This window comes from Anoplopoma fimbria, chromosome 7, assembly GCF_027596085.1.
Source record: "Anoplopoma fimbria isolate UVic2021 breed Golden Eagle Sablefish chromosome 7, Afim_UVic_2022, whole genome shotgun sequence".
In the NCBI taxonomy this organism is placed as follows: Eukaryota; Metazoa; Chordata; class Actinopteri; order Perciformes; family Anoplopomatidae; genus Anoplopoma; species Anoplopoma fimbria.
Genome location: NC_072455.1, coordinates 743920 through 756998, shown reverse-complemented (window position 1 = coordinate 756998; position 13079 = coordinate 743920). Strand labels below are relative to the sequence as shown.

Sequence of the window (13079 nt, the reverse complement as noted above, 5' to 3'; positions counted from 1 at the left end):
TCTAAATCACAAATAACAAAAAAGAACCTCACTAAAATCAAATCAAGTGTTATGAGATCAAATTTGAATCAGTCTGACGTTAAATGCGTAAATAAATTATCTGAAAACTGCGACTAAAACGTATAAAATTAACATAAACACTGAGTAAAACATTAAATATGAACAAACCTGATTTGTGTAAATGGACTTGAGGGTTGACAGCCAACAGTCTCAGCATTTCTAGTTTTGACATGGAGACAAAGTCTTTTTCTTCACAACAAAAATGTCCTCAAAAAGTTTCTTCAGCAGTAAAAAAACAAGTGAAAAACAGTTTGTTTGTCTTTTAAACAGTAACTGCTGCTGTTGCTAGGATACGAGCCCGTCGTTCCATTTCAGTTGTGCTTTAAATGCAGAAAGTAAAAGTTCTGAGTTCTTCTTTTGCTTTTCCTGCCCGTATTTTGCTTATTAAACAGCCCTTTTTAATTATTTGTATTTATTTTTAGTATTTTTTACAAGACCCTTTATATTACCTTTATTTTATTTTAACTTAGTTCTTATTTTAATTTAATTAGTTTATGAAGAAATCCGCACAACCCTTTACTTTAATTTATTTAATATACTTTCATTTAAATGTACTGTAGAGGGTATTATTATTATTATTGAATATTATATATCTTTAATAAATTAATAACAGCCTTTAGTTTCAGTTTTAGCTCATTTAATCTTTGCTCAAATATGTATTTATTTATTTTTTAATAATAATATATTATAATATAAATCATTTTACCTAATTTAATATAATTTCATTTTACGATATATTATTATAATTATATATATATTTATTCTTAATAAATAACAGCATTTTAGTTTAATTTAATTTTGGCTCATTTGATATTTGATATTTTAATTTAATTTCTTAAATGAGAAATACAAAATTGAGAACTGATGAAAAATTATCATACATTCCTCCAAAATACCACATTGAGACATCAAAACATGGATGAACAACGTAGTATTATTGTATATTTTACTCTTAAAGACAGTAATAATATTTTAAAAGAACATGGGAGATTGAAAACTTAAAACAAATAATTCAATCAAGTTGTTTTGCTTTGGAAAAAGGTTGAATATTCTCATCAAAATGGCAGATCTTTCAGATTAAAATTACTTTTTTCAGAGAGTATAAAGCTGCATAAAGTGGTAATAAATCAAGTACAAGTACCTCAAAACTGTAGTAGCTTCACTGGAGGAAGTTTTTATCAAACATGCTGACAGGAAGTCTTTGATTCAGTGTTAAAGAAGCAGCCGTGGGGTTTCTCTTCTTTCTTTATGTAAAAACACACTGGTTTGACGTGAACAGTTTTATGTTGAGACAATTTATCAAATATTTATTTCATAAACATCTTTGTGTAGTAAACAATACAACAGTTGTGTTTTTTAACATGTAAACAAAACAACAACATTCAGCATAAACAGCTACATTTGGTGAAAGTCCTGGATTTAATAAAACAATGTCAGTAACTAAAAAGTAAAAAGAAAATGTGAATTTATGAGGTCACAATGTAACTTAAGAGGTCACAATGTAACTCTATGAGGTCACAATGTAACTTTATGAGGTCATAATGTAACTCTATGTCATAATGTAACTTTATGAGTTCGCAATGTAACGTTATGATGTCATAATGTAACTTTACGAGGTCACAATGTAACTCTATGATGTCATAATGTAACTTTATGAGGTCACAATCTAACTTTATGAGGTCACAATCTAACTTTATGAGGTCACAATGTAACTTTATGAAGTCATAATGTAACTTTATGAAGTCATAATGTTACAGAAGTGATGTAAAACTCCTTCCGGCTAGTTTGGCCCTCAAACAACAAAAGAGAGAGACGGAGCTGAAGCTCTGGAGGGAGAGTTTTTTGAAATGTGAAACGTTGACCAATCACAACAGAGCGGGCTAGCTGACCAATCAGAGCAGACTTTGCTTTCTGGAAGGAGGAGCTACAACAGAGCGTTTCAGAGAGAGGGTGAGAAGAGGTGCTGCAGGACAGAATGATGAGAACAACAAGGAGGATTATGAGCATTAACGCATGTAAACATGTTGTAACTGGAACTGGAGATAAAAATATGCACCCGGAGAATATCATAATAGGGCCTGTTTAACATTTCTACCTGCAGTTCACCTTTGAGCCACAAGAGGGAGCCTGAAGGATCATAGTTCTACTTTCTGTTTGTTTAACTGATGAGAGAAGAAAATGTGGATTTGGCGTGGAGCCTCATGTGATTCACCAGAGCCGACTTAAAGGAGAACCGCTTGCCGCATCTGCCGCAGATGTGTGGTTTCTCTTTTCTGGCGGTTCCTCGCATGGACCTGCAGCGTCCACTTGCCGGGGAACGTTTTGACGTCAGCGTGTTACGGTAAAAGTACTAATACCACACTGTACAAATACTATGTTACGGTAAAAGTACTAATACCACACTGTACAAATACTATGTAAAAGTACTAATACCACACTGTACAAATACTATGTTACGGTAAAAGTACTAATACCACACTGTACAAATACTATGTTACGGTAAAAGTACTAATACCACACTATACAAATACTATGTTACGGTAAAAGTACTAATACCACACTGTACAAATACTATGTTAAGGTAAAAGTACTAATACCACACTGTACAAATACTATGTTAAGGTAAAAGTACTAATACCACACTATACAAATACTATGTTAAGGTAAAAGTACTAATACCACACTGTACAAATACTATGTTAAGGTAAAAGTACTAATACCACAGGTAACACAGGTACACCTTTACTCTGATTCAATGTTCAAATACACAAATATACGTTTGTAAAAATACACATTAGAAGTATTAAATTATTCCAGTGGAAGAAGTACTCAGATACTTTACGCTAGTAAAGGTACTAATACAAGTATTTGCAGCATGTACTTAAAGTTTTAAAAGTATTCCTCAAACTGTTAATGAATAAATATATTTAGTTTTAATGTGTTTTCTTATATATTTATTTATGCTTTTGTGAAATCTAAACTAAAGCTATCAGACATATGAAGTGAATAAAAACTACAATATTTATATTTTAGATGTAGTGGAGGAGAAGTACAATAGAAATACTCATATACAGTACAAGTACCACAAACAGTAAGAGAAGCCTGTGAGTGATGACGACATGTGTGACGTAGAGTCCCCGGATGTTGGCTTTAGACATGCTGCTGAGCCGGTACAGGCGTAAATACCGTCCGACTAGAAACACGGAACAAAGATGGAAAACACGACAATCTTATTATTATTATTATTATTATTATTATTATTATTATTATTATTATTATTATTATTATTATTATTATTATTATTATTATTATCATTATCATAATTATTATCATTATTATTATCATTATTATTATTATCATCATTATTATTATCATTATTATTATTATTATTATTATTATTATTATTATTATTATTATCATTATTATTATTATTATTATTATTATTATTATTATTATTATTATTATCATTATTATTATTATTATCATTATTATTATTATTATTATTATTATTATTATTATTATTATTATTATTATTATTATTATATTATTATTATTATATCATTATTATTATTATTATATTATTATTATTATTATTATTATTATTATTATTATTATCATTATCATTATTATTATTATTATCATTATTATTATTATCATCATTATTATTATCATTAGTATTATTATTATTATTATTATTATTATTATTATTATATTATTATTATTATCATTATTATTATTTATTATTATTATTATCATTATTATTATATTATTATTATTATTATCATTATTATTATTATTATTATTATCATTATTATTATTATTATTATTCTTAAAGGGAAACATTCTACTTTCTACTTTTGTACTTTTCAGTTTTAAAATGGAACTTTCCCCCTTTTGTGTTTGTTTCTCTCCGGACATAATTTACGGACGTACAACCCGGAACCACGCCTCCTGTTGTTGTTGTGCTGGAGCTCAGCCCCGGAGGAGACGCTGGACATGTTCTACTGGGTGAAGCGGGCCGCCGCAGGCTCCGGGCCGCTGGACGGGCTCTCTAAGACGGACATCCTGAGAGGCGTGGTGTCGGAGAAGCTGTCCACGGCCGCGCAGGAGATCCTGGCCGTGGTGGAGAGGACCGTGGCCGGCTACGAGGAGGAGGCGGCGGCGCTGAGGACGGAGGTGGAGAAGCAGAAGAAACAGCTGGAGCTGCTGCTGCAGCCACGCGTGTCCCTGGAGAGGACAGGTCAGGAGGAATATACATATATATATATATATATGTATATACACATATATATATCTATATATATATAGATATAGATATATATATATATATACATATATATATATCCATATGGAGAGGAGAGGTCAGGAGGAATATACATATATATATATATATATATATATATATATATATATATATATATATATATATATATATATATATATATATATATATATGTATATCCCTGGAGAGGAGAGGTCAGGAGGAAGCCTGGGTCACAAATACACATAGAGATATACATATATATATTTATATATATATATATATATATATATATATATATATAAATATACATAAATATATATAAATACACATAAATATATATATATATATATACACATAAATATATATATATATAAATATATACATACATATATATAAATACACATAAATATATATATACACATAAATATATATATATACATAAATATATAATATATACACATAAATATACATAAATACACATAAATATATATATATATACATAAATATATATAAATATACATAATATATATAAATATAATAAATACACAAATATATAATATATAGATACACATAAATATACATAACTATACATAAATACACACAAATATACATAAATATATATACACATAAATATACATAAATATATACATAAATATATATAAATATATACACATAAATATACATAAATACATATACATATAAACAATAATAATACGGCTAATACGGTGACGTAACTATGACAACTGCTGGATGTTGAACTCTGTCTAAAAAACAGCTAATTTAACGTTTCTCTGCTTTCTGGCGATGCTGCAGTATTAGTAGTACATAAATACAACACATAAAGTTTAATAATTTCAACCAATTAATCCCATTTTCCACTAATCAATATGCTAATTTAATGAGCAGGACTCTGATTCAAGCTTCGTTCGTGTTTTCATGTTTTTAAATGTGTGTCTGACTTTCTTTTACTTTCGGTTGAAAACACGAAGCTCTGGTCCCGGATGAGGAAGGTCACGAGGTGGTTGTTTTGAGTGAAGAAGAGGAGGAAGAGGAGGAGAAGATCACACATCAGTCAGGTGAGATACTTTATTAATGTATGAGTGAAAGTACTTCATAACAAGGAGTAGGGAAACCTTCTTAAGAATATAATGTACATTCACCAGTGATGGAGGAAGTATTCAGGTCCTTTACTGCAGTAAAAGTACTGAGTCAGCACTATAAAAAATATATTCACACGGTACAAATACACTTTCACAGGAAAAGTACTAATACCACATACTAAAAATACTCTGTTACAGTAAAAGTACGAATACAACACAACACAATATTCTGTTACAGTACAAGTACTAATACCCCACTGTACAAATACTCTGTACCAGTAAAAATACTATTATCACACTATGAAATATTCTGTTACAGTAAAAGCACTCGTACCACTCTGTAAAAACATTATGTCAATGTAATAGTACTTGTAACACACAGTAAAAGTATTTTGACCACACTGTAAAAGTACTCTTCTCCAGTAAAAGTACTTTGCCCATCACTTAAACCTCCAGTTGAAGCGTTTGAAACAGTGAGAGGAGTTGAAGTGTTGTTGGTGAACTGAACTGGGAGCTCTGGTTTGACCCCGTTCAGCGGTGGGCGACACTGGGAGCCTCGGCCTCCTCTGGTTCAACGACGAAGACGAAGATGAAGAGCGGCGAGCGGCGGCGAGCTCCAGACGGAGACGAGACGACCTGAAGGACCCGGATTACCAAACCACACCCAGGTGACCAACCGCAGCAGCACGCTAGTTAGCTTAGCATGGTGTTAGCATGCTAGTTAGCTTAGCATGATAGCTTTAATGTGTATCTAACAGGCTTTTCCTTTGTCATCAGCTGCAGGTTAGTTTCGCCCAGAGGCCGGTCTGACAGGAGGAGACCCGGCAGACCTCGGAGCTGTGACACACAGAGCCTTCTGGTCCTGAGGGTCTGCATCCTGGAGGACTCTCGGACCCTCGTGCTCTCGAACACCGGTTGGTTTCTAAAGACAGCAGAGCTTCTTTTTTTTCACAACAGCGATAATAGAAAAATAATTTCCTCTCTGCTCCAGTTTTTAAGAAGTACCCGGTCCAGGAGGTGAGGTGTCCTCGGGGCCTCCAGGAGGAGGACTTCCTGGACCTGCTGAGGTCCACGTTCCCTCAGCTGGCGGCTCAGAGACCGTTTGACGTCTTCACGTCGGACCGGACGAAGACGCTTCAGCCTCTGAGGGTGGAGACGCTGACGCCTGAGGAGATCTGCAGGAGCATCCGGCTCTCTGGAGGAGGAAACTCTGCCCTCTACATCCGCCTGAAGGTAGCAGGTTACTACTGATGCATGAACCCAGAATAAACAGTTAGCTGTAAATAAATCACAATAACTGGATAAAACATATGCAGAAATAACAACGTGATGATGCTGATTTGTAAAAAGTCTGACTTCATGTTTTGTTAGTTTTATCTTCAAGATGAGAAGCAAACAACTTTTAAAACGCTTGTTTTCTGAATGGAGTTTGGTTCTAACAGTGCACCTGCTCTGTCAACATCTCTAGCTGATGTTCATGTATGTTTTTCATTAAAATGTCAAAATAGCATTATTCTGCATTCAATTTAAGAATACACAAATTGATTAGATACCAATTACTTAACTTTATATCATAAAATATAAGTTAAGTCTCTCAGATAACCTTTAAAATGCTTGTTTTCTGAATGGAGTTTGGTTCAACCAGTGCTAGGCTATGCTAACATTTTAGCTTCTCCATCAAAACTCAAAATAACCATATACAGTCTATAGTTCATAGACATTTTACAGAGTTTCTGGTCTGTGTTCTAATGAGAGGTCATTTCATGAAAGATAAATCATGTTTTTGTAGAGAATCTAACCCGACCGTTGATGTGAGATATGAACATTAAGCTTGAACCCCGGTGTTTCAGAGCGGAGAGGATCCTCAGAGTGAAGACCTCCGTCCTCTGCAGAGATCAGCTGCTTCTCCGTCCGGATCGGCAACGACGTCAGCGGACGAGACGGAAACCTTCACCAGGTAACTGAGGAGAGAGATCTGATCCCAGAGCAGCAAAACACACAGCATCTATATGAAGGTCAGAAGGGTTCACTCAGAAAGTGTGAAGAACATCGTAGGAAAAATAAATAAATACAATTGAATAAGAAAAAATAAATAAATACAATTTAATAAGAAAAAATAAATAAATACAATTTAATAAGAAAAAATAAATTAATGATAAGTAAATAAATAAATGATAATTAAAAAAATAAATAATAAATAAAAACGAATTAATGGATAAAAAGTAATTAGATAAAGAAAAAATACAAAGGTAAAGAAATGATGAGTAAATAAATAATAAGTAAATAAATAATAAGTAAATAAATAAAATCGAATAAGATAAAGAGCATTAAGTAAATAAATAAATTATAAATAAATATAAAATAAAATAAAAATAAGATAAATAAAAGAATAATAAATAAATAAAAAAAGATAGATTTAGACAGAGGTTTAATAAATAGACAACAGACATTTTCTTTGCAGATTTCTTTAAATAAATCATCTGTTTTCAGAGACAGGTAGGAGGAGCTTAAAGGTAAAAGGTCGTGAACCCTTCTCCTCCTCGTTGTCCTCCAGGTTGTCTTCCCCCTCGGCTCAGTCTGACAAGAGGAGGCGTGGCAGACCGCGTCTCGGGGAGGAGCCGACCCACCGCGTCCTCCGAGTCTGTCTGCTGGAGGACGGCCGCTCCGACCTTCTGACCTCCAGAGGTGAACCACACGTTTAGTGTGTTCGATGCCGAGATGACCCGCTGTTCCCCCGCTGACCCCCGTCCTCCCTGTTTCAGTGCCGGACAGGTCCTCGGTCCAGGAGGTCAGGTGTCCCCGAGGACTCCAGGAGGAGGACTTCCTGGACCTGCTGAGGTCCACGTTCCCTCAGCTGGAGGGACGACCGGAACCGCTGGAGGTCTTCAGGTCGGACCGGAGCCGCCGGCTGCAGAGGATCACCGTGACGACGCTGACGCCAGAGGAGATCCTCAGGAATCGAACCGCCGGGGAGAAGACGCTGATCTACATCAGACTGAAGGCAAGTACTGTAGTATTAGTACCTTCACTCTAGTACTCCGTTTCAGTACACAGGCAAGCTTTACATTGTTCTGATCAGTCAATACTTTTACATGAAGTACTTTAGCTTTATAGACTTTTTACTGCAGTCAGGTTCTGAATGCAGGACTTTTACTTGTAGTGGAGTATTTTCACAGTCTGTGTTAGTACTTTTACTACAATAAAGAAGCTGAATACTTCTTCCTCCTCTGACTATTCTTCTCTTAAAGGGACAGTTCGTCTTTATCTCATGTGATATGTAGTGTTGTTTTTAGGGTGAACTGTCCCTTTAAGACCACTTTAATTTATCGTCCTTTAAATTTTAAGATATTTAGATTTTCTTTTTATGACCTCTTGCAGACAGGGGACAAGGAGGAGGAGGAGGAGCTTAACCTTTCACAGAGAAGAGATGATGTCACGAGTGATGATGTCATCAGCGATTCTCCATCGGCTGCTGTGACGAAGAATAGTGAAGAAGCCGAACTCAGCTCAAGGTAAATACAAAAAGAACCCTGAATCTGATTCACTCTGCATAAAAGTACTTTTACAAAAGTATTTTTTAAATGCCGATACTAGAATCCATCTTAGTATTTTTTTGCTATTGAAAGTACTTCTTCTAGCGCTGGTTTAACTCTGATGCATCCTGTTTGAAGTAGTATTACTGTGTTTTTTAATTCTAACCGTCTGTGGAGTTTCTCTACTTGAGTTTCATGTTGTGTTTTACTACATGTGTACATTACATTACATTACATTACATTACATTAGAGTCATTTAGCAGACGCTTTTCTCCAAAGCGACTTACAGTCAGTAGTATGTTACATATCATTCACCCATTCACACACTGATGACAGGCTACCATCAAGGTGCCACCATCAGACTCTAACTAACATTCATCATCAGTCCACACCGATGGCCTTCAGGAGCAACTTGGGGTTAAGTGTCTTGCCCAAGGACACATCGACTGCCGAAGCCGGGTATCGAACCACCGATCCTCTGATTGGAGAACTACCTTGCTCTCCACATACTTCTGCTCAAAGTAATCTGTTACTTTTTTGTTCCACATCAGCCCCGTTCAACATGAAGGAGGAAACGGAGCGGACGTCCCGTCACAGCGACAGGATGAGGAAACGGAGGACGCCGCTGATGAAGACGCAGACGACGACTGGGAACCCGATCTGCCGCAGACGAGGAAGAGGAAGCGAGCAGCCAAAGCGTCCGCCGTGGAGCGGGAGTTGACCCCGAGCGTTAAAACGGCGTGTGCAGTCTGTGGCGTCTGGTACAGGACACGAGGCAGTCTGATCAAACACGCCTGGAGCCACGCAGACGAGCCGCGGTGCGTCTGCGGCGTCTGCGGCCAGCGGTTCGAGTCCACGGACGACTTAAAGGGACACCTTAAAAAATATCAGAAGACTCATGAGTGCTCGTCCTGCAGGAAGTCCTTCCTCACCGCCACCGGCCTCCGCTGCCACGCCACGCTCCACACGGGGAACCGGCCCTTTAAGTGCGACGTCTGCGGGAAGACGTTCGCTCACGTGTCCAGCCTGAGTAACCACCGCTGGGTCCACGTGGAGGAGAAACCCTACAGGTGCACCGTCTGCCCGAAGGCCTTCGGTCTGAGGGCGCAGCTCCGAGCGCACGTGAAGGTCCACACGGGTCGGGACCGGTACCACTGCTCCGTGTGCGGGAAGTCTCTGTACGACCTGCGCTCCCTCACGCGCCACAAGGCCACGCACTCGGGGGAGCGGCGCTACGGCTGCGACGTCTGCGGGAAGCGCTTCAAGCTCTCGTGCACGCTGAAGTCTCACGAGAAGACGCACACGGTCCGGGAGCGTCCGTTCCTCTGCCACGTCTGCTGCAAGACCTTCCTGTCCAACTGCGGCCTCACGGCTCACATGCGGACGCACAGCGGCGAGCGGCCGTTCGCGTGCGGCGTCTGCGGCAAAGGGTTCGTGTCCAACGGCGAGCTCAGGGCGCACACGCGCGTGCACACGGGCGAGGCGCCGTACGGCTGCTCGCAGTGCGGACGCTTCTTCAAGCGCAAGACGCACCTGAGCAACCACGTGAGGAGCCACCTGGGCGTCAAGGCGTTCGTGTGCGGCGTCTGCGGGAAGCCGTGCGCCCGCCAGGAGCACCTGACGGTCCACATGAGGACGCACAACGGGGAGAGACCGTACCAGTGCACCGTCTGCGAGCGGGCCTTCACCCAGAGCCATTGTCTGAAGACGCACATGAAGAGCCACCGCGGGGGGGCGGGGGGGGAGGAGGACACGCTCCTGAACGCACCGTGAACCATTCAGGGGTCACGAAGGTCGACGGAGAACTGGAACTCAAAAATACACCCTCCTGTTCAGATCGAACCACGCTGAATGGGTCATGAATCAGCAGAAAAAAACTGAGTATCAGCAGATACGGATGTTTTTGTCGTTTTGTTTTGTCTAAATTATCTCCTTTTTATTTTGTTAAAGTCTTCCATAGTTCTTATTTACATAAAAACACACAATTCAAACGATTAGGAAGCAAAATATTATATTTTTATTGTCATTATTAGTTTTAATGATGTTTTATAATCTGTTTAGTGTTAAGAAGTTAAACATAATAATTCATCTCTAATATCTGTTTTATATTAATGTGAAAACATCTTCAAACATCTGGATTTGTTCTAGTTCATCACCAACACTACATTTTACAGATTACAGTGAACACATCACGATAACCTTCTGTCCTACAGAGCTTGAACGCATCATACTGTAGCTAAATGGAACCTCCATGCGTTAGCCGTTAGCTCTGGTTTTGCTAACGTTACTCGCTCTCCTGCTGATTTAAACATAAACGATATTAAAACTTTTTTTCACACTTTGGTGGTTAAACTGTGTAATTAATAAACTGCTCAGATTTCTACTCACACGGTCGCTGATTCATTTATTTTCCCTTTTTTTTCAGTATTTTAACAATTAACATTTAAGAACGTTTTACAGGAGAAATACTTTGTGTCTGGTGTTTGTACCAAAATGAAGGTACTAAAAAACTTTTTATTAAAAAAAAAAAAAACAATGCTGGAAGAATTCATCCAATAGTTTAATATAAAAGTAATCCACAGTTTTAAGAATTAATTATTTATTTTGGTATCAGTACCAACATTTGTTGGTTACAAAAATTGTTAATTGATCCGCAGCCTGAACGTTTGCATTTATTTATTTATACTTATGTCATTTTGCAGATGATGTTGTAGACTTGCTGCTTTTTGCAACATTACTTTTTCTACCTGAGCATTTGCTGTAAACATTGGATTCAACATTTGAAATGCTGTCCTGAGGCTCCACATAAACAGCATCTTTATGAAAGTTGACACGTTCCGCATTAAGGCGACTTTCATTGCAAAAAAAAAAAATTGTTCACATAAAGTCATTGATATTATATATATAGCATTTTTATATTTTTCATAAGAGCTTTTTCAGTCAATTTAACAGTCCGCTTTTTTACAGAGTAGTCCATATCACCTGCATCAACCTGAGGCTCTGTCTCAGTTAAGAGTTCAGCAATGGAAGTCTTTTTTTCCATCCATAGTCAGGTACACATATTCAAATATGCACTCAGTTCGTTCATACAGTCACCACCAATGCAAAAAACATACATATACATATATATATAAATTTGATACTATACTGTATTTTTTGTCGTTTTGAACCAAATATCGCTAATAATAAATATGATTTAAAAAATAAAAATAAATGGCCTATCAGGGTTTTGCCGTGCTGCGTTCAGGGAAGCTCCAGCATGTTGTGTTCAGCCAGAATCCGCTCAGTTTGCGCGTGCACGTTAGCGATGGCGCGGATGATGATTCGCAGGACGGGCGTGGCCTCCTGCTGCGTCCGCGCACAAACCAGCCGCAGGAAGAAGGGCCGGTCCGGAAGGGCGAGGAAGACTAACTCTGCAGCCTGACGGAGCACCCAGGGGTGGTGGGGGGCCAACGCCACCCTGTAGGCGTCTCTGAGGGGAGACAAGGATGTTAGCATGACATGTTAGCATTAGCCTCAGTCTGTTAGCATGCTATATTGACCTGGGACCTGTTAGCTTAAGCCTCAGTCTGTTAGCGTGATTGCTACCTGCACAGCTCTCCAGGTGTTCTGTATCGTCCATCGGCGTCGGGCCCTTCAGTCAATCCCTCCAACATGAGCTTCAACCACAGCAGAGACCGATGCAGCCGCAGCAGCGTCCTGCAGCCCGACTCTGTTCGCCATGTGAAGTCGACCACGCCCGCTTTAAGCTCCGCCTCCACCATGGATCGAACAGAACGATACGCTTTCCCATGAGCCTCCCCGCTGTGTTTGAGTGACAGCTCTCGTATCAGCACAACCTTGGCCTTCACCTTCTGAGAAAAGAAACCGACCATCGTCCCGAGAGACTCCATGAAACTGAAAGAGAGATTTGATGTCATCAGATCCACGTGTGTTCTTATGCTGATTTTAAAGTTTGGACTTTGGTTTAAACCATTTCATTTCGTTTCGTTTGTTATTTCTGTGACTTGTTTTTCTTCCTATAGAAATGAAACTTTGAGGTGCTGGTAGCTTCTAGTTTCCTTTTGTAGAAATCGGAGCTTTGAAGGGAGATCAGAGCTAAGCTAGCTGTTTCACCTTGTT

General features: G+C 38.1%; 2 protein-coding genes across 2 annotated transcripts in view; one reads left to right on the top strand and one right to left on the bottom strand.

Moving 5' to 3' along the window:
- The first annotated feature begins 3986 nt into the window (after positions 1-3986).
- On the top strand, positions 3987-11344 carry LOC129093517 (zinc finger protein 37-like). The gene is made up of 10 exons (XM_054601559.1): positions 3987-4300; positions 5314-5400; positions 5960-6092; positions 6202-6338; positions 6416-6657; positions 7275-7381; positions 7979-8109; positions 8187-8425; positions 8803-8936; positions 9509-11344. The coding sequence occupies exons 1-10, from the start codon at positions 4057-4059 to the stop codon at positions 10728-10730; spliced, it is 2676 nt and encodes an 891-aa protein (XP_054457534.1). The 5' UTR covers positions 3987-4056; the 3' UTR covers positions 10731-11344.
- A 797-nt stretch (positions 11345-12141) lies between these two features.
- LOC129093802 (ceramide-1-phosphate transfer protein-like) overlaps positions 12142-13079 on the bottom strand; it is a 2388-nt gene continuing 1450 nt past the window's right edge. The window contains exons 4-5 of the mRNA XM_054601925.1: positions 12546-12854; positions 12142-12429 (exon numbers count right to left, since the gene is read on the bottom strand). Of these exons, the coding sequence (XP_054457900.1) occupies positions 12201-12429; positions 12546-12854 (538 nt within the window). The 3' untranslated portion in view covers positions 12142-12200. The remainder of the gene's footprint in view (positions 12430-12545; positions 12855-13079) is intronic.

Bases quoted from the DNA above. Each gene is read 5' to 3' on its own strand.
- LOC129093517 (XM_054601559.1), top strand. From the start codon at position 4,057: ATGTTCTACTGGGTGAAGCGGGCCGCCGCAGGCTCCGGGCCGCTGGAC. The intron at 5,401-5,959 runs GTGAGATACTTT...GACCCCGTTCAG, and splicing joins GAAGATCACACATCAGTCAG to CGGTGGGCGACACTGGGAGC. The intron at 8,426-8,802 runs GCAAGTACTGTA...GACCTCTTGCAG, and splicing joins TGATCTACATCAGACTGAAG to ACAGGGGACAAGGAGGAGGA.